The sequence below is a fragment of the Phyllopteryx taeniolatus genome, chromosome 9 (genome assembly GCF_024500385.1).
Source record: "Phyllopteryx taeniolatus isolate TA_2022b chromosome 9, UOR_Ptae_1.2, whole genome shotgun sequence".
In the NCBI taxonomy this organism is placed as follows: Eukaryota; Metazoa; Chordata; class Actinopteri; order Syngnathiformes; family Syngnathidae; genus Phyllopteryx; species Phyllopteryx taeniolatus.
Window position 1 is genome coordinate 12,889,512 of NC_084510.1, and position 19,024 is coordinate 12,908,535.

Sequence of the window (19,024 nt, forward strand, 5' to 3'; positions counted from 1 at the left end):
CTATGCTGTCCAAAAATCCAAACCACTGATGGCATGTTTACCTTCAAGCAAGTTAGTCCGCAGCAACACAGAAGGAGTGATAGCATGTTTGGCACTGCAAAGAAATCAGGTGTGGTTGCAGGTTTTCATGTGCACTATCGTTGTGGGTTTTAGGCAGCGATGTTCAGTTGATGCATCAGTAATAAGAGCCTCTGTAGCAGATGTCTTACAATTGTGCAGCAATTAGCTGAGAGTAAAGCAACAGCAAACATGTAACTATTTATTCAGGAATGCACAAAATATACCATATACCATACAATTTGAGTATAGTACTAATTCCATATACAAATGTGAAGTATTTTCATGAAGTATAAAATGTACACGCTGGATTTTCACCATTCAAAACGAATGAAACACCACTGCAACAGAATGTCATTTGTCATTTTTTTGGCAAGGTTGTGCTGAACGTTTCCATGGAAGAGCAGACCATCCATCACATTGCTGCATCTCGGGTTCAATCAGTCCTGAGAATGCCATTAATGTTGGAACATGTTCAAACCGCAAATTCACATTGTTTGCAATCATCACGTAACGGGATGGACATGTGAGACGTTCACTTTGGCCACAAGAGAGAACTGCATGAGGAACTTACAGACACATTTTTTTTTATATTTACAAAAGAGACACAATAAAGGCACACCTTATTTGGATAGATAAAAGGTGGGGAAAAAAATGGTGGTGACAAAATGTGCTTCTGAAATATGGCACCTTGTTAGGATAAATAGGGTACTCCCAAACTTGTGAACGTGTGAAAGAGGTTGTATGACTGAATGCATGATTCTCAAGTGCTCGTCTTTTTAAATGATCCCACAGATTTGGGTGGCATCATGCCCGTGGTGTCACAACTCAGCAAATCTGTAAATGCACACGCTGCAGTACATCAGTGTACTTGATGCAGCAACAAAAAAGGGCGACATAAAAGCTGTACATTACATATGCAGGTGCATCTCTATATATTTGAGTATTGTAGAAAAAATATTTCAGTAGTTTAATTTAAAAAGTGAAACTCATTACTTAAATTCATTAAACAAACAGGAAAATACATTTTAGATTCAAATTCACACCTAATTTGTGTATTATAAATTATGTATTTGATTGTGTTTCTTTTTTAATATTCCAATTACTTGAGATGGTGGATTTAGTTTTTGTTTGCTGGTAGCTATCATCAGCTATAAAAACAAAATCATGTAATATTTAACTTTGTGTGCTCACTTTTGGAATACGATTACTGAAATAAATTCTAATTGATTGAGATGCACCTGGAGTTCATAGGCATTGGGAGAGTTCAATAAAAGTGAACTTGTTTAAAAAGTGAACATGTTTTAAAAAGTCACCTTGTATATGAAAACTCAGCAAGAAACTATAAACCAAGTTCAGGTCAGGCACTAACTGAAATGATTTGCAATGATCATCCTTCATTTCGTATGATGTGAATGAATGATGCCATGGCGATACAACAAGCACCCCCCCCCCCCCCACAACTGTCAATAATTGGTGACTAAAATATACATAAGCCTTCCATATGACCAAACTGTGCTTCACGTTTGTGCTTTGAACACTGCTCGAGTTCAATATTTTACTATGAGGTATGCAAATGTATATATCCACTCCAGATACTTGGTGTGTCAATGCTTGGTGTGCTCTTTTTTTTTTTTTTTTTTTTGATTTTATTTGATAAAGCAAACGTGACGTCTTATTCCGTTCCCAATTTGGCAATCAGCTCATCGCAGATCTTGGTGAGCTCCTCAATCTCTTGATTCTGTTCAAACAAAAAGAATGTTGCGATTAAGTAAAAGTAAACTCTTTTTCCCTGTGAAATGCTGCTCCCCTGTGTTAAATGAGCATAACTTTTTGTAGATTTTCAAAGTGGTTACATTACACCATATAAATAATAATAATATGAATATGAATAAGTCATGAATATTTTCATGAGTGACAGCAACTTCTTACTGGAATTATTTCATACAAAGGTAAGAAAATGTGGAGTAAAAAACAGAAAGGGCCCTTCAACACCAATGCCATCACGTACGGAAATATTTATTTTGTACAACTTATACATAATTCCAGTTTGTCATTAGAATTTAATTGAAATCTAAGGCAAGAAACGTATTGCGACACAAGTCTTAACAATTCATCAGTTTGTCCTCTGTCTTGCTGTCTATCATAATGGATACAAAAAAAAAATAATAATTTTGTGAATGATGATGTAACCAATAGCACTGTAATATATTAATTGTAATTAAAACAATAGTTGCAATTAGTGATGATCATTTTAAAAAAAAGATCGTTTAAAAAACATTCTGCGATCGTGTGAATGTGGTTGTTGAGCAGAAGGGCTCCTCGGTTTACGACAGAGTTGTGTTCCTTTAGCGACGATCCGAAATTGTACGGAAGCGTGGTAGTCTGTTACGAACCTACCCCAACGCAGTAGTAAAGTCAGAATCAAAGTAAATCATTGAAAAACCCTTCTCCATCATACGTACAAAACATTATTATTATTATTGCAAAGTGTTGTCATATATGTCATATATGTGGACCATCGTAAACGAAGGATCCCCTCCATTCTTTTTGAGACAGTCATGGAAACGAGTTCAAAACATTCAGAAAAGGAGTCTCCTGTCCCATTAAAAATGATATTTCAAAATAAGTTAATAATTTTACCGAGCATTTTCCCTACATGCAATCCAATGCTGGGCCTATGTGTCAAGTTGAACATTTTCTGTGGCGTTACCTTCTGAAGGACGGCTCTTTCAAGCGAGTCCACCTTCATCTGTTCCTTCCTCAGGCTGGCGTTGAGTGCGACCCCCTCCGCGTTGCCCTTGGAACGCACCTGCGCTATCTCCTCATTGGCCCTGTCACCAGCACGTACAAGAATGAGATTTGCAATCAGATGTTAAATATATGGAATATTAACAGGTCATTCGATATTTCATTATTTTGCATTCTTAATCCAAGCAGCCAGACAAACGGAAGTCTAGAAAACAACTGAAACAACTTTTTTTTGTTGTTTGATGAAAATGATATTGTCGATAGCCAAACAAGTAGCGTAGAAAATGGATGAAACCATCGGGCCACTCTGCCATAAAGCCCCGACTGGTAGAGGGCTGCAGTGATGGTTGACCTTCTAGAACTTTCTCCCATCTCCCGACTGCATCTCTGCAGCTCAGCCACAGTGCTCTTTGGGTTCTTCTTTACCTCTCTCACCAAAGCACTTCTCCCCCGATTGGTCAGATTGGCCGGATGGGCAGCTTCAGGAAGGGTTCTCGTCGTCACAAACGTCTTCCATTTCCGGATTATGGAGGCCACTGTGCTCTTAGGAATCTTAAGTGCAGCAGAAATGTTTTTGTAACCTTGGCCAGATCTGTGCCTTGCCACAATTCTGTCTCTGAGCTCTTCAGGCAGTTCCTTTGACCTCATGATTCTCATTCAGAAGAAATGGACAGCACCAGAGTTAAATATATGAGTGTCACAGCAAAGGGTCTGAATACCTATGGCTGTGTGATATTTCAGATTTTCTTTTTTAATAAATCTGCAAAAAATTCAACAATTTCTTTTTTTCTGTCAATATGGGGTGCTGTATGTACATTAATGAGGGGGAAAAAAATCAACGTAAATGATTTTAGCAAATGTAAACATAGCAAAGAGTAAAAAAATCTAAGGTGGTCTGAATACTTTTCGTACCCACTGTATATCAGGGTCATTTTTGTTTCTTTATTCTAATTACCTTTCTTTGTAGATTGGCTTGAAGAAATCGCATGCCTCTACATATAATGAGTTGTGTGGTATGGAGCCATCTATTTTCTATCGACTTTGTCTTGAGTTGCAGGTGAGCCAGTTGACTTTGGGCGAGAGGCATTATAACCATCTATGGTTCCTTACAAAGTGCTGCCCTAAAACTAGTTAATAAAAGAGCGTGACTGTAGTGTTGACATTTGAACTTTTTTGAATGGATTCAATGTAGCTTAGATCACAAATAGCTGACAAATAGCTGGTAATATTAAACATGAATCTCACCTATCCAGTTTCTCCTCGGCGTGCACTTTGAGGGTTTGGTAACGCTGCTCCTCCTGCTTGATGCGTGTCAGGTAGTCCTGTGCACACTTCTTCAGGACCTCCTCATTCTGGGGACACATGCAGAGGGGGCGTGGTGACCTAGCCCTGACACAAGGGTGCACTACTCAACATGTCGTGACATTTGAAGCACTACTGACCTTCTTGAAGCCCTCCAGGACCCCCTTCATGTTTTCATACCTCCTGAAGAGGTCAGCAAAGGAGCGCTCCACCGAATTGAGGTCAGCCTGGGCCTGGTCCCTCTCCATAGTCAGCTTTCTGACTGACTCACTACAGGATAGCGTCTTCTGCTCCTGCTCATCCTCTATAACAAAGATGATGATGTTATTGCATATATAGCTGACGACAACTGTGACATCATAGACAGGCGAGGCACTCTGACTGCATAAGCAATATAAATATGTAACCGCTAGGTGGAAGTGACTCACCAATCATCTGGGCAACTGTCTTTTCGTACTCAGCAACAATTTTCCTGTCAACACAAGAACAATGTGTAAGCAGTGTAAGTCATTTTTCAGTTGGTGTGTCTGGGGGTGTGTGCTTCGTACCTCATCTCTAAAACTTCAGCTCTGCTTTCCTCATACTTTGTCCTCCACTCATTCACCTCAATCTCTTTTGTGATTATCTGATGGCAACAAAGGACATGAAGACATTAAACTAGTGTTTCCCCACCTCTATTGAGCCAAGGCATATATTTTACATGAGAAAAAAAAAAAACATGAATGTGTCAAAAAGTATACACAGAGGGGTGCAAAAGTAGATATACAGTTTTATTATGAAAAAAAAAGTTTTAATTAACACTCAAGCACCCTTTGACACTAAGGTCTTTATTGGTATCAATTTCTCAGCATACTTCTTTTATGAATTTACATGTCATCAAAAGTGTGTTTGTGTGTGTGTCTATGTGTGTGTTTCAATATACTTGATCTTTGACAACACCATAAAACCACTCCATTGGGGTGAGGTCTGGTAATTGTGGTGGCCAAATAAATAAAAAAAGAGTTACAAAAGAAATGAATAAAGATTGTAGATAATAAAGAGCTTGGTATACTTTTTCCAACTGTATGCTGAATTTTGCACACCCCTGTAGACTGAAATAATGATCTCGTTTCAGTTTACAAATTGACTTGCTCAATGTGAAACCTTTTTAGTTGAACAGAAAGCAAGTATTGTGTCGTATGAATGGCAACAGGTCGATGCACAGGTTAATTGCTTTTCCAGGCTGTCACTATAAATTGCTGGCATAGACGGATGAACAAAAATACTCTACATTATTTTAAGTAAATAAATAATAATTTTCCAACCAATAAAGTATACATATTAGTGTGCCTGTATGATCTCGGGGATGCCGCAGCAAAGTGGTTGGGAATCACGGCATTAAATGGTGTGTGATTATGCGTCAATTTTTTCTGACTCAAATGAAGGTGAGGTACCTCTTCTCTGATGAGAGTCAGCACTGCAGCCTTGTCAATCTCAGTCAGGGAAATTTTGTCTTGGGAGAGGACTGCAGCATCTGTATCACTGCTGCACATCGTTAGATTGTCACACTGTAAAACATTCGGAAAACAAGCGTGACTTCACCGAATGGCACTTCATTAAGTACACTTGCACACTCAGTCAATGTCATTCCAAAGAGAAAGCACTAATATGATTCAAGTTCATGTTCATATTACAGCTCAATGCCTCGAGACTCTTTGTGAAACATTTGCATGATAATGGTGTTCAAATTTGCATTAATTGTAATATTCAAATATTTTCAAGGCTTCAGCGTGCAAGCATGTTTATCTTAGACAAACACTGGAAGGGTAAAAGCGCGTTGTTGTTACCAGCATAGAAAAGAAACATCTGATTGTTTAACAATGTTTAACAACAATCATTTAAACATGTTTAAATGATGAATACAATTCACTTACTGTGTCATCTTTTAGAACACATTTGTCCTTCTCATCTTCATGATCCACCACCTTAGGAGCTTTGAATGGAAACAAAACATATTTAAACGGTAAAACCAACGCGAGCCTCATACATTTGATAACTTAAAGAATTTCTATCCATTTTCCATACCGCTTCTCCTCACTTGGTTGCGGGCGTGCTGGAGCCTATCCTAGCTATCTTCGGGCGAGAGGCGGGGTACACCCTGAACTGGTCGCCAGCCAATCCCAGGGCACATAGAAACAGACAACCATTCGCACTCACATTCATACTTAAGGGCAATTTTGAGTTTTCAATTAACTTACCATGCATGTTTTTGGGATGTGGGAGGAAACCAGAGTACCCGAGGAAAAACCCACGCAGGCACGGGGAGAACATGGGGAGAACTCCACGCGGGCGAGGCCGGATTTGAACGTGGGTCCTCAGAACTGTGAGGCAGATGTGCTAACCAGTCGGTCACCGTGCCGCCATAACTTAAGAATTTACATGAGAAATGTTTGTACCCGTGGTAGCACCTTGCACCAAAAGCATGTGCCAGATGCCTTCTAGTTTCGCAGTGTCAGTTTTTAACACGTCTGAGGGAATGCCTCAAGCGCTATTTTTGTGAGAAAACTGCAGGGGGATGAAGGTATTTGAACTGACAGCTAACCCCCAATGCTGTGACGTAAGAGTTTGCCTGACAAATAGAGGGTTGTATATAATTAAAGAAAGCCTGAAACATACAGTACCATCTGTGACAGGGATGTCATCGATGGGCTGTTTAGTGCATTCAGACTCTCCTTTCTGCTGGTGCTCATCTTGGGTAGTCTGACCCATGATTCCTGTCGACGCCAGCTTCTCCTCGTCAGTGGCGTGGTTGACATGCTGCGAGATCTCTGGGGTGTGAACCACCACCTCATCCTCCTCCTGGGCACAAGGGAGACCATTATGACTGTTGAAATGATTTCATATTACCAAATGGAATATGATCAGTTCAACCACTTTCTATAGAGCTTTGTTTTCATTAGGGTCATCGGTTAGCTAGAGCCTATTCCAGCGGACTTTGGGCGAGAGGCTGGACACAATACGGACTGGTCGTCAGCCAATCACAGGGAATGTATAGACAAACAACCATTCAGTCCACCTATGGGCAATTTATAGTCTTCAAAGCGTGTTTTTAGAATGTGTTAGGAAGCCGAAATACCCAGAGAACCCATGTAAGCACAGGGGGGCACATGCGAACTCCACACAGGAAGGCTTGAGTCAAGATTTGCACACTGAATCTCAGAATTATGAGTAGGGCTGTCACTATCGAATATTTTTAGAATTGATTATTCTGTCAATCATTACATCCATTAATCGAATTATCGGTTACATTTTTTTCCCCCAGATTGCTGTTTATTAACAGATTATTAAGCAATGTCACAACTGGCAGTGATGTACTTGCCAATCTTTTTGAAAAGGAGAGCTACTTCTCGGGTACTGATTAATGCAAAGGGCTTCTAGTTTGATATACACTTCTGAGGCTGCTTCAGGTTCAACTGCACGCCACTTACATGTTATTCATTATACGGCTGCAAATAATTATTTTCGTAATAGGCCTACTGTATATTAAACTGACTATTATTTTTTCAATGAATTGATTGTAATTCAGTCACTGGTTTGGTACATAACATGTCAGAAAACAGCTAAAACTGTTGAACATTGTTTTCCAAAGTAAAAGCAGATGTTTGCAAATCTCTTACAGTATTTTGATTAAACACAAAACATAATCAGTCTACTTTCATGAGGGACAACAGAAATCTGAATATTTACTTTTGAGAGACTGAAATTAGAGGATTTGGACAAAGTTAAACAATGGCTCTAAACGATGAATCGATTTTCAAAATAGTTGTCGATTAATTTGATGATTGACTAGTTGTCGGTTAATCGATTAATCGTGACACCTCTAATTGTGATTCAGACGTGCTAACCACTAGTTTACTGTGCTGCCCCTGAATACATTTTGATACAAACCCCCCCCAAAACATGACTCAGAAACCTAGACAAAGCACATAAACAGTTACATCAACATGTGACTGTACTATATCATGTGTATATGTCTTCCATTTTCAGTTCATCTATCTGTATTGACCAGATGTAGCAGTACCTTTCTTAAAGTTTGTTCATCGGGTGTACATTACAAGCACAGTGCTTAGTATGGTTGAGGTGTTGGTATTAACAAATTAGGACATGTGCTGATATAATACAGGCGATCACTTCTAAGGGCAAACACTGAGAGACTGTATGGAGTGTTTGTGTTTTTAGAAGTCAGACAGCTGCAAAATAATGAACACTGTTCTTGAAATCTTTGAGCTGACACCCACATATACACTCAAATGAACAAATTACCGGCTTCCGCGTGTCCTGCATTTGGAACTGGCTCTCATCATGTTTCTCAACTTTACAGGGATTCCTATGAGACAAAAACAGTACACATACAAACATGGTCATGAACAATTTGATGATCAAAGTAGTGCGTGCTGAGACTTAAATTTCCCTCTAAGCATTTTTTGAGATGGGGCAAATTGAAAAACGTATGCAACACGGTGACTTAGTGGATTCACATGCTTCTTTTATGGTCACTGACTGACAGCACTACTCATGATGAGAGTTAAATAGGCCGCAAGCATGCATAAAAGAAAGTGGGCATTAATAGCGATAGTACTTACAAAAGAAAACAGAGAAAGTTGGCTTGTTCAGATGTCCTGAGGCTGATAGGAGTAGATGAAAAGTAAAGATTTAGTGGTTGCCCAACAGAAGAGAGACAGAAGGATGAAGGATAGTGATTTTAATCAGGGTAGAGAAAAAAAAGAATGTGTGAGTATCTGAAGGTGTTTATCTTGGTCTGGTAAATAACACAGAAGCAAAATATGCTGCATGCAAAAGCTCAAAGCTTCCTAACTACCACTGCCACAAACACTTTCCACAGCCTAAATATAAACTGGTTTAGGAATCACACCAATGACCACTATGCAGCGCAAACTAAAGTGTTTGGCATGCGTTCACAGCATTGTTTGCTATCCACTCTCATCACTAGGCGATGTCAACAACAATACATTTAGCCTGAAAGGGAAAGCTCAGTGGGGGTAAACTTCAAAATTGAGGTTTAATGTGATTCTGTTGGACCGTGCACATTTACAGAGGAAGATTACAACCATATTGATGGAAACCGGTTCTGTGTCTTTAAGCAGCACACTTACTTGGCTGTCCTCTCTTTGCTTTTCTTTGGAGTCTGCCGAACTTTCTTCTCTCCCACAGGTTGCGCTGCTTTCTGTTTGCTTCCGTCTTTTGTTTTTTTCTCAGACTGAGTGGAACCACTGGACAAATCGTCGTTGCTCATGGTGCTGGAGGGCTTGAAAGGGTCCACGGTATTGTCAAACTTGTCTGGATCGAAACTGTAGGAGCCTTTGGGGAGCACTGGAGAACTACTCAATGTACTGTTGCTCCCAAACGGATTGAAGTTGGGGTCATCCCATTGACTGGGATCAAAGTTATATGTCCCTTTCCTTGGAATAGGAACATCATCCAGGTTAAACGGCACAGTGGAGTCTGAAACTTGCACTTTCGTTTCTGGTGCATTGTCAGAAACAGATGTTAGGTCAGAAACTAATTCTGGAGCTGCAGGTTCTGGTGCTGGTTCGCAGGAAGTCTCTGAAACCTTGGGCCTTATTTGATTCTTGAGTTTGCTGGTTGTTTTTCTACATCCTAGTTTCTTTGGAGGTGGTTTGCTGACTGTCCCCTCATCCAGACCAAATTCCAGCATCACAGGTTTGACCTCTGATGTTGATTCTTCTATTGGTGCTGATGCACTGTCCTCAATCAGAGAGCTACCAAGTGGCTCAGGTCTGGGGAAAGTTATTGAACTGCATGGTGGTGGAGAGTTCTGGACTTTGGATCCACCGCTAGTGAAAGGGTTAAAACTGTCATCTATCTGGTCTGGGTCAAATTTGTAGGAGGCTTTGGGAACAGGAAGTTCTTGTTCGTCATTTGCTTGTGCATCCTCCCTTGGTGTCTCCTTTATTGACAAGGATGGCGGTTTAGATTTGCGTGTATTTTTTTTGGAGCTGGATTCTGATTCTTTGGTGACACCACTGTATTGTGGTTCTGAATCAATGAGAGGCTTCTCTGGTTGCTCCAGAGCGTCACTGCTTTGGATTGAGTTTGTTGCAGGAGCAGGAGAAGAAGCTGGAGCAAGATCTAGATCTGGTTCATTAACCAAGATAGGAATTGTGTCGTTGGGTGGGTCCGGTGATAAAAGAGTGCAATTCACCACTTCAGGAACCAATGTCGCTTCTCGGGGGGGTTCTGGCCATGGAACTGTGCATTTGACCTTTTCAGAAATTGATGTCACAGGGAATGAATCAGGAACAGGTTCATAGTTTATCGGCTTTGACAGGCACGCATTTTGTTGTGGTTCTAGGTCTTTGCTATTCATCTCTAAAGGGTCTTGCATGGGCACAGCTGCCTCATCCTGACACATGTTGTCAAAGAGCAAATTATTGTGGTCCCTGATTGGAGCTGTAACAATCAGGTTCTCATCCTGATCGGCATCTGAAAAAGAACAAATGAATATATTCAAAACACAGTTACATAACGAACTGCTGCACATACTAGTTTCTCCCATCACATCAGACCTCAGATGTACATGATATCTTATTGGACTCTGAGAGCAAGTTACTAGGTTGCTGACGATTCCATTTGCGGCTGTTGCTATGGTAATGAATGTCTTGCTATGAGATGAGGGCTGTGACATTTAAACCAAGTGCATTTGATGATGACTTAATAAAAACACCATAGATTAAGTGTTGCACAGAACAACTGAGACAAAGAGAGAGAGAGAGAGAGAGAGAGATAGAGAGAGAGAGAGAGAGAGAGAGACCGCTTTGATGACATATTTGACTCCAGAGAAGCACATCAACATATTTGATTGTGCCTGTCATGGTGGCTGTGTGAAATATTATGTTGCTTGGAGACCACAGAGGCTGCTGGGTTTCTGTCTACTTCTGTTCACGAGCTTGCCAGAATATTTTTGCACTTCTCATTGAAACCCATGTCACAATCAGTCACAGGCACACCGGCACAAAGCATCCATGCATCCATCCATTTTCTGAGCCGCTTCTCCTCACTAGGATCGCGGGCGTGCGGGAGCCTATCCCAGCTATCATCGGGCAGGAGGCAGGGTACACCCTGAACTGGTTGCCAGCCAATCGCAGGGCACATACATTCAACAAACAAACAAACAACCATTCGCACTCACATTCACACCTACAGGCAATTTAGGGTTGTCAATTAACCTAGCATGCATGTTTTTTGGGATGTGGGAGGAAACCGGAGAAAACGGCACAATGCAATGATGTCAAATATAAGATTTCAGCCTTTCCAATTATAACTAATGAATAATAACATTTTTCAGAAAGGTATTCATACAACATTAAAAACGGTTCTTATTATGATGTGATGCAGTTCTAAACGACTGCTAACTACAACCACATTAATAAATGTAATTAAATTAATTACTAGCTTTTTAACAGTATCGATCAAAACTGAATTTTTTTTTAATGCTTGTTTTTTACAACTAAGATTCTTGTGGTATTTTACTCTCTTTTTATTATTACCACTGCAAAGATAAAAGATTTAAAGAAAATATACAGCAGCTGAAATGAGTATTTAACACGTCACCATTTTTCTTACGAAATATACTTCCAAAGGTGCTATTGACATGAACATTTCACCAGATGTTGGGAACACCCAAGTAATCCATACATACAAAGAAAGTAGAACACATAAATTCAGAAATTAAATTGTGTGAAAAAATGTGAAATGACACAGGGAAAAAGTAGTTAACACATGGGAGGTGCAAAAAGGCATGAAAGCCAAGACAACACCTAAAATCTATCAATAATCAAACAGCAATCCAGCCCCTTGACAGTGCAAATTAATATCAGGTGATCAACGCAAGATTTCTGACAGAGGAGTGAAAAGAATAATGTGAAGAGTTGTCCAAGAGCCAAGAACCACCTGTGGAGAGCTTCGAAAAGACCTGGAATTAGCAGGTGCTGTTGTCACAAGGAAAACAGTGAGTGACGTACTCCGCCGCCATGGCCTGTATGCACCCTCACCACACAAGACCGCATTGCTGAAAAAAAAAAGCATTTCAAAGCTCGTTTGCTGAACAACATTTGGACAAGCCAGTTAAATACTGGGAGAAGATTGTCTGGTCGGATGAGAGCAAAATGTAACTTTTTGGATGCCATAATGCACACCACGTTTGGAGGAGAAATGGCACTGCACATCACCCTAAAAACACCATACCAACAGTGAAGTTCGGAGGTGGGAACATGATGGTGTGGGGCTGCTTTTCAGCAAATGGTACTGGTATACTTCACGTTATTGCTGGTGGGATGAATGGGCAAACGTACTGAGACATTCTGGACAAAATTCTGCTGCCATCTATGAGGATGATGACAATGAAACGAGGGTGGAAATGTCAGCAGAATCCATCCATCCATTTTCTGAGCCGCTACTCCTCACTAGGGTCGCGGGCGTGCTGGACCCTATCCCAGCTGTCATCGGGCAGGAGGCGGGGTACACCCTGAACTGGTTGTCAGCCAATCGCAGGGCACATCGAAACAGACAACCATTCGCACTCACAGTCACGCCTACGGGCAATTTGGAGTCTCCAATTAATGCATGTTTTTGGGATGTGGGAGGAAACCGGAGTGCCCGGAGAAAACCCACGCAGGCACGGGGAGAACATGCAAACTCCACGCAGGCGGGGCCGGGGATTGAACCCGGGTCCTCAGACCTGTGAGGCTGACGCTCTAACCAGTCGCCCACCGTGCCGCCTGTCAGCAGAATAATTATCCAAAACATATTGCCAGGGAAACTCTCATTTGGTTTCAAAGAAAAAAGATAATAAAGCTGCTAGAATGGCCCAGCCAATAACCTGACTTGAATTGAAAATCTATGGAAAGAACTGAAACTCAAGGTCCATAAAAGAAGCCCACGAAATTCAAGATTTGAAGACTGCTTGTGTGGAGGAATGGGCCAAAATCACACCAGAGTAATGCATGTGACTAGTTTCTCCATACAAGAGGCATCTTGAAGCTGTCATTGCAAACAAAGGCCTTTGCACCAAGTATTAAATAAATAACACTGGTGTGGTTGGTGTGTTCAATACTTTTTCCCTGTGTCCTTTCACATTATTACACACAACTTCATTTCTGAGCTTATTTGTTCTACTTTCTTTGTATGTATGGATTATTTGGGTTGTTCCCAACATCTGGTGAAAGTTTCATGTCAATAGCACCTTTGGGAAATATATTTAATGTGAGAAAAATTGTGACATGATAATACTTATTCAGCCACTGTAGATATTGAATATTAAAGAAATAAAAGCATCTTTTTGGTCTCAAACTGTTAAAGGTCCCGTTTTTTACTACTAGTATTACTAGTATTTACTAGTATTTGGGATGTGATATTGCCTTGTATGTTGCCTCAGTAAACATGTGAAATATGAATTAAAATCATCCAGGGATTCCTGAGTTCCAGACGTTTTTCTGCCGAGAGGCCTGATATCAGGTCATTCGAATTCCTCCAGCTTATCTACGTCACTAGCGAAGGTCTCCGCCTACTTGTCCGCTCCCGAGCAAGCGCTGTCAACATAACACATGTGTGCTCTCACAAGTGGGTCTTCTACCCGGAGGGAACCAATCAGAGGAAAGGAGGCGGTCTTAGCCAAATATAGAAAAGCGGATACAAAAATGGGACAAACAGAAGTAGCTGTCAGAGGGGCTTTTTCTGGACACTCGTATGACAAAACCAAGGTGTTTTTTAAAATGAAATTGACGCTTTTATAGTAAGTCCATGTTAGAGAGTCACTCTATGGAAGTCTAAATAGCCAAAATATGGGACCATTACAATCCACATATGGTGAATTTTAGTGTTGTACTATATGAAAACAGAATAAACAGTTATCATGGTTGGACGTACAGTGATGCAGTAATGGAAACTTCGGGTGGCCACGGACAAATACAGTCACTAACATGTTTAAAGACTTATCCGGATGCTTTAGCTCCTGTCGACCAAGAATACAAACACACACGTTTGATTCAGTAGGGGAGGAGGTTGTTGACTCATGAGGACATTCTCTCCCAACATTGACTCTCCTCACAGTCTGAGCTTTGCAATGTACTCCTATGAAAAAAATGTGGCCAAAGTTGTTTGACTGGATTCCTCTTCTTGTCTGACATGCACTGTAAAGAAAACAAGAGTATGATTTCAAAGCACTTCATACAGCTGCTTAAAAGGCAAACTCTGTGACAGTAGCCCCCCCCCCCCCCCCCCATCACCTCCTCCTGACCCCCGTCAGTGACCAACACAAAACAGGGTGGACTAAAGCTTTTGTTGAACCTGTTGAATTCCAGAGCAAAGGCTGTTCCCACTCTTCCACAGGCTCGCCTCTTGGCGTTTCATAATAAAATGACAGCACTTCTACCAACTCCATGTAAATATCCATCCACACTATAAAAAAAAAAACCTCTCCCAACACACTCCAAGCAGTTATTGCACAGGGTAATTTGGGGGTAAAAAGAAAGGCAATAAAAGGTAAATCCTTAATGAGAGCCGGAATGCAGTAGGCAGGTACATACCTGACCCAGCCTGGCTGCATGTGGATCCAATTACATAGAACTTGATCCACCATGTAAGTGCATGGTTCACACACCATGGGGGAGCCGATTCAAGTCCATGTGTGTTAAAAATAATGACATTATTGTATGATGTTGAACATTTTCCAGTAACTGGGTTTCCATGGTGACCTCAAAGAGGGGACGTGCTTTGATACTTCTACGGGCATGCCGACCCACAACTGACTCCTTTCGAGCACTCTTGCTTTACCTTCCAGTCTGTTTGTTCCCTCACCTGTTTTGTTGTCAGCGCTGTCACTCTCCAGCTCTCCTGGGACGATCGGTGGGCCGCGGACAGGAGTTGCTGCCTCGGGAGTGTCAAAATGACCGTCTGAATCAGAGCTGATGTAGCCAGAGGGGGAAACAGAAACAAGGAAAGTACTTTAGAATCAAATCTAACAAATATGGACAGAATTCTCAAGACAGAGAGAATTACACAAATAGAGAACTGCATTTTCATGAAGCAACAAAGACAATATGAACACTCCCGGTTTTCTTTTTATTCTCCAGCCAACTTCTTCAAGTCAGGCCCAATCAGTAAGCCTAGCTACCGTGTTCCCCTGTCTAACACACACTTAAAAACATGTTAATGGATGCACTCTGCTTTACCTCCCCATCTGAAAAACATCATAACTCAGAATCCAATATCCAACTGCCCTAAAAGTAGAAATAAATTACCCACAACATCTGCAACGCCGTCGCTGCTGCTTCTTGGCAAACACAGCAAATTTTTAGTGGTCACATTTGACTGGCTGACACTGTTTGATTACTCAAAGTAAGTATCACAGGCCAACGTTGTTCAAAAGTCTAATTCTGCATGTTTAAAATAAAGGGACTTACATTCTGCACTATTCGATGTGTATCTACACTAATGTTACCCTAGTGGCTATTTATTGGACTCCCAGAGATCAATTTGCACTTTTCCCAGAGCCCAAAAACATAGATACTGTATATGTGTCGCAGTTGTAAAAGCTGGTGCTACTTGTGCAAAATACTATAACCTTGAAAATACAGTTTTTCTGAGTGTGAAATAGTTGAAGTGTGTACAATAACCTAAATGATTTGATTTGACTTCAAGGTGCCATTTTACCAAACCAACTTTTTCTAGTATTTGAAATGTAATATTGGCTCTATGGTGCCTCTAATGCCTTCAAACAAGAGGTGCTCTGTCCTGAATTGCTTCACACATCTAGATGTAAATACTATGAAATAAAAGCTGGAATTCTGAACTTTTGTCACATATTCATCTTTTGATCTGAAACCAAAATCTCTTCAGTATACAACACAAAGAAATGAATTGACCTCGCCATTCCAATACATTTGGAGGGGACTGTAGCTGTCAGAGGGGCCTTTTCTGGACACTTGTATGGCAAAACCAAGGTGTTTTTGAAATGAAATTGACACTTTTATATGAAGTACATGTCAGAATCATTCTGTGGCAGTCTAAAAATACCCAAAATATTGGACCTTTAAGGGAGGCATGGAGACAGGAAGTATAAATGTAGCACAGACAGAAAGAGGAAGCAGGGTGACCTGCTGTCTTCCTGTTACACTCACCTCATTCAACAATATGCCTTCATTTCCAAAACAAGTGTTTTAGTAGACAGACTTTATACTGTAAGACGGGCCTTATCAATTTCACACATTTGATAGGATCACTGTCACATTGTAGGACTCAACTGAAATAACTGGAACGCAGAAGGATGTCATGCCCATTCCCCACGTTAGACACCTTCTTCTTGACACATTTGATGTAAAATAGAGTAATAGACAAGAAGAGCAACGCCACAACGCCCGAAGCGTGTGTCATGTTTGTGTGTGAAGCAATTGCATCATTTAACTACCTCTTGACAACACTGCTTACTTCTGTCGCCCAAATGAGGGCTGAAAAACATTTTGTTCAAACAACAGCCATGCCGGAAATGTGTCAGCAAAACACGACAATCAAACAAACATGCGTCCTCTCTGCAAGAAACGCGAGGATGCTTTGCTCTGTTTTTGTCTTTCGGAGGAATTCCTCATTTTACACATTTCCCTTACAGTTAGCACATGCTCATGCACACGCACAAACACACGTCACAAGTGTCAATAAGAACACTTGCCTGCAGCCTTGAGATCTCTCTTCATCATCATCATCATCATCCTCCTCCCTTTGCTCTCTATGATGTTCCCTCTCCTCGATCCCCTCCTCATCTGCTCCTCGCACCGCCGTCCACGTCCATTTGGCCCATGACACAGGTGACAACCAAGACATCTCTCCCCTTACCCCAGAGGAGCTGTCGACTGATCCGTCAATCTGCTCACTTGGCAGAGATCCCTTTCGCTTCTTCTTCCTCTTTAAATTTCCCCCATGTGTTCTCACATCATCTTATCAGGATTCTTTCCTCACAAGGTCTCCCATGTGTGGAAGGAACCATTTCTACTTACTAGTTGAAAGCTCTTTTCTTCATATGTCCACCTCCTCTCCCTGAATCTGCCTATGCTTCTCTGATCAGCTGGTTCACTAACTGCTCGAGCTCTCTCCCCCTCCAGCTTGCATAGCAAGCTGCTCCATTGACACTAAACCTGGGCGGGGGAGGCAGCGAGCTTGTAGTGCAGAAATGGATGTCGGTTTTCTTCACTGAGTTCCATGTGTTGCCCTGTGGTTGGAGAATGGTACAACCCATCAGCTTGCCATTTCTCTTTAGAAGCAGAAGGAGGAGGGAGCCTGAAAACAAACAGCGAGCGAGGAGGAGGAGGAGCTGCAAGCACGGGCTCCTCGCACAGAAAGAGAGCGAGGTTAGGAATGTGGGGCTGCACCTAAAACAGTTTTTGCACCCCCCAAGCGGTTTAACAGTTAACTGGCTTTGCTGTCACGTGACACACTGGAGCGACCAGTTTAGCATCACCTCAATAAATCCACTTGACTGGCTTCAGTTAGTCTTCAACTTTTATTTTTCACAAGGAGCCATCCTCTTCATTGTACAACATAGATTGGGATTTATTTTTGTCATAATCAGCCTGAAAAGATCGAATATAATAAAGAATCGTATTCAAGATAGAGGACAACGCAACATCAGGGGTGTCTAAAAGATCTAGTGAAAAAAGTTGGGAATGTTCTTTTGCTAAATTAGCTACGTATTTGACATTGCAATTTGTTCCCTTTGATCTGAGTCCCAACGTCCTCATATTCACACCTAAATTTGTGCCAAAATACTATAATGCCCTTGTGTGTGGCTATGATGACAGTCGCTGACTCAGTCACCTTATTACCACGAGCGGTAACAGAATGCGCATTCATACGAGACATGCTATCGGCTACAACTCATGCACAAGCACTTCACACAGACTCCCTGCTAATGTTCAAGTCCTGATGCTTTCTCATTTGAAACATTTCTGTTTTAATTTTTGATGACATCACTACCGCCAATCACCAGGCCCGCCCGAACGGCCCGCGGAGTTAAGATATTACAATACAGTTAATGCAGCTGGAATATCATTACATTTCCTTTAACTACAACCTGAAGAAATATATTGTTTTAGAGCGTCGTCATGACAATAGAAGTACATCCTCTGATTATATAATACTTGAACTTCATCCAGTTTTAAACAGTCAGGAAAGATTTAGCCATACACCGCAACTCTCCACAAATTTCCATCACTGAGCCGAGGCACACGTGGCTCATTTAGAGGTTCCACGCTGGAGCACGAAGGGTGGAGTTTTTCCTTATTTATTGTCTGGGTCTGCAGAGGTATGCAGATGCTTTCAGGGTGATCGTCTGGAAGTTGCAATTACTGTTCTTGTAAAACAATAAAAATAAAAAATTTAATAAAAATAAACACTTAAACAGGAAAGTTTGTGGCTAAACAAGTCAATTTGTGGCTAAAATCTGGGGTCAGTGGCTCATTTGTCTCTGGGATAGTCATAACAGATGAGAGCTTCCTAAACTATGTCTTGTCTAAAAATGGCATCAATAAACAATAAGAGGTTGCAAAAGGAAACTGCGTGTGTGCCTCCGGATAAAAGACTTTGAAAGCTGTGTTACCACCATTGTTGTAGCCACCAGAGACCTGCCAAGAAGTCTGGAGTTGCACAAAGATCTGTAACAGGCTCACATTTCAAATTCTGATACTGTGGGAAGTACCTGCACAGCATTTTTTAAAGAAGAGTATCAGCAGACAGAATGAAAAACAATCTGACCTTTTTTCCATTATGAGGTTTTCTTCAGTCGACACAGCTTAAACTGCCGGAAGTAAACAAAAGTAACACGTTGCATATATATAAGTTGCTTAGC

At 41.1% G+C, this 19,024-nt stretch overlaps 1 protein-coding gene across 8 annotated transcripts in view; it reads right to left on the bottom strand.

Annotated features, from left to right (window-relative positions):
• Window positions 1-245: 245 nt before the first annotated feature.
• tacc1 (transforming, acidic coiled-coil containing protein 1) overlaps window positions 246-19,024 on the bottom strand; it is a 43,891-nt gene continuing 25,112 nt past the window's right edge. For 3 of the 8 annotated variants that reach the window (XM_061786003.1, XM_061786005.1, XM_061786002.1), the window contains 13 exons: window positions 14,986-15,092; window positions 9,264-10,614; window positions 8,733-8,774; window positions 8,413-8,476; window positions 6,771-6,948; window positions 6,024-6,082; window positions 5,544-5,657; window positions 4,659-4,735; window positions 4,539-4,582; window positions 4,251-4,414; window positions 4,054-4,160; window positions 2,771-2,891; window positions 246-1,798 (listed from right to left, as the gene is read on the bottom strand). In XM_061786003.1, the coding sequence (XP_061641987.1) occupies window positions 1,733-1,798; window positions 2,771-2,891; window positions 4,054-4,160; window positions 4,251-4,414; window positions 4,539-4,582; window positions 4,659-4,735; window positions 5,544-5,657; window positions 6,024-6,082; window positions 6,771-6,948; window positions 8,413-8,476; window positions 8,733-8,774; window positions 9,264-10,614; window positions 14,986-15,092 (2,494 nt within the window). In that variant the 3' untranslated portion in view covers window positions 246-1,732. Of the gene's footprint in view, window positions 1,799-2,770; window positions 2,892-3,234; window positions 3,461-3,763; window positions 3,936-4,053; window positions 4,161-4,250; window positions 4,415-4,538; window positions 4,583-4,658; window positions 4,736-5,543; window positions 5,658-6,023; window positions 6,083-6,770; window positions 6,949-8,412; window positions 8,477-8,732; window positions 8,775-9,263; window positions 10,615-14,108; window positions 14,132-14,985; window positions 15,093-16,852; window positions 17,444-19,024 lie in introns of those variants that run through there. The other 5 variants (XR_009790266.1, XM_061785999.1, XR_009790267.1 and 2 more) reach the window with 5 other exon arrangements.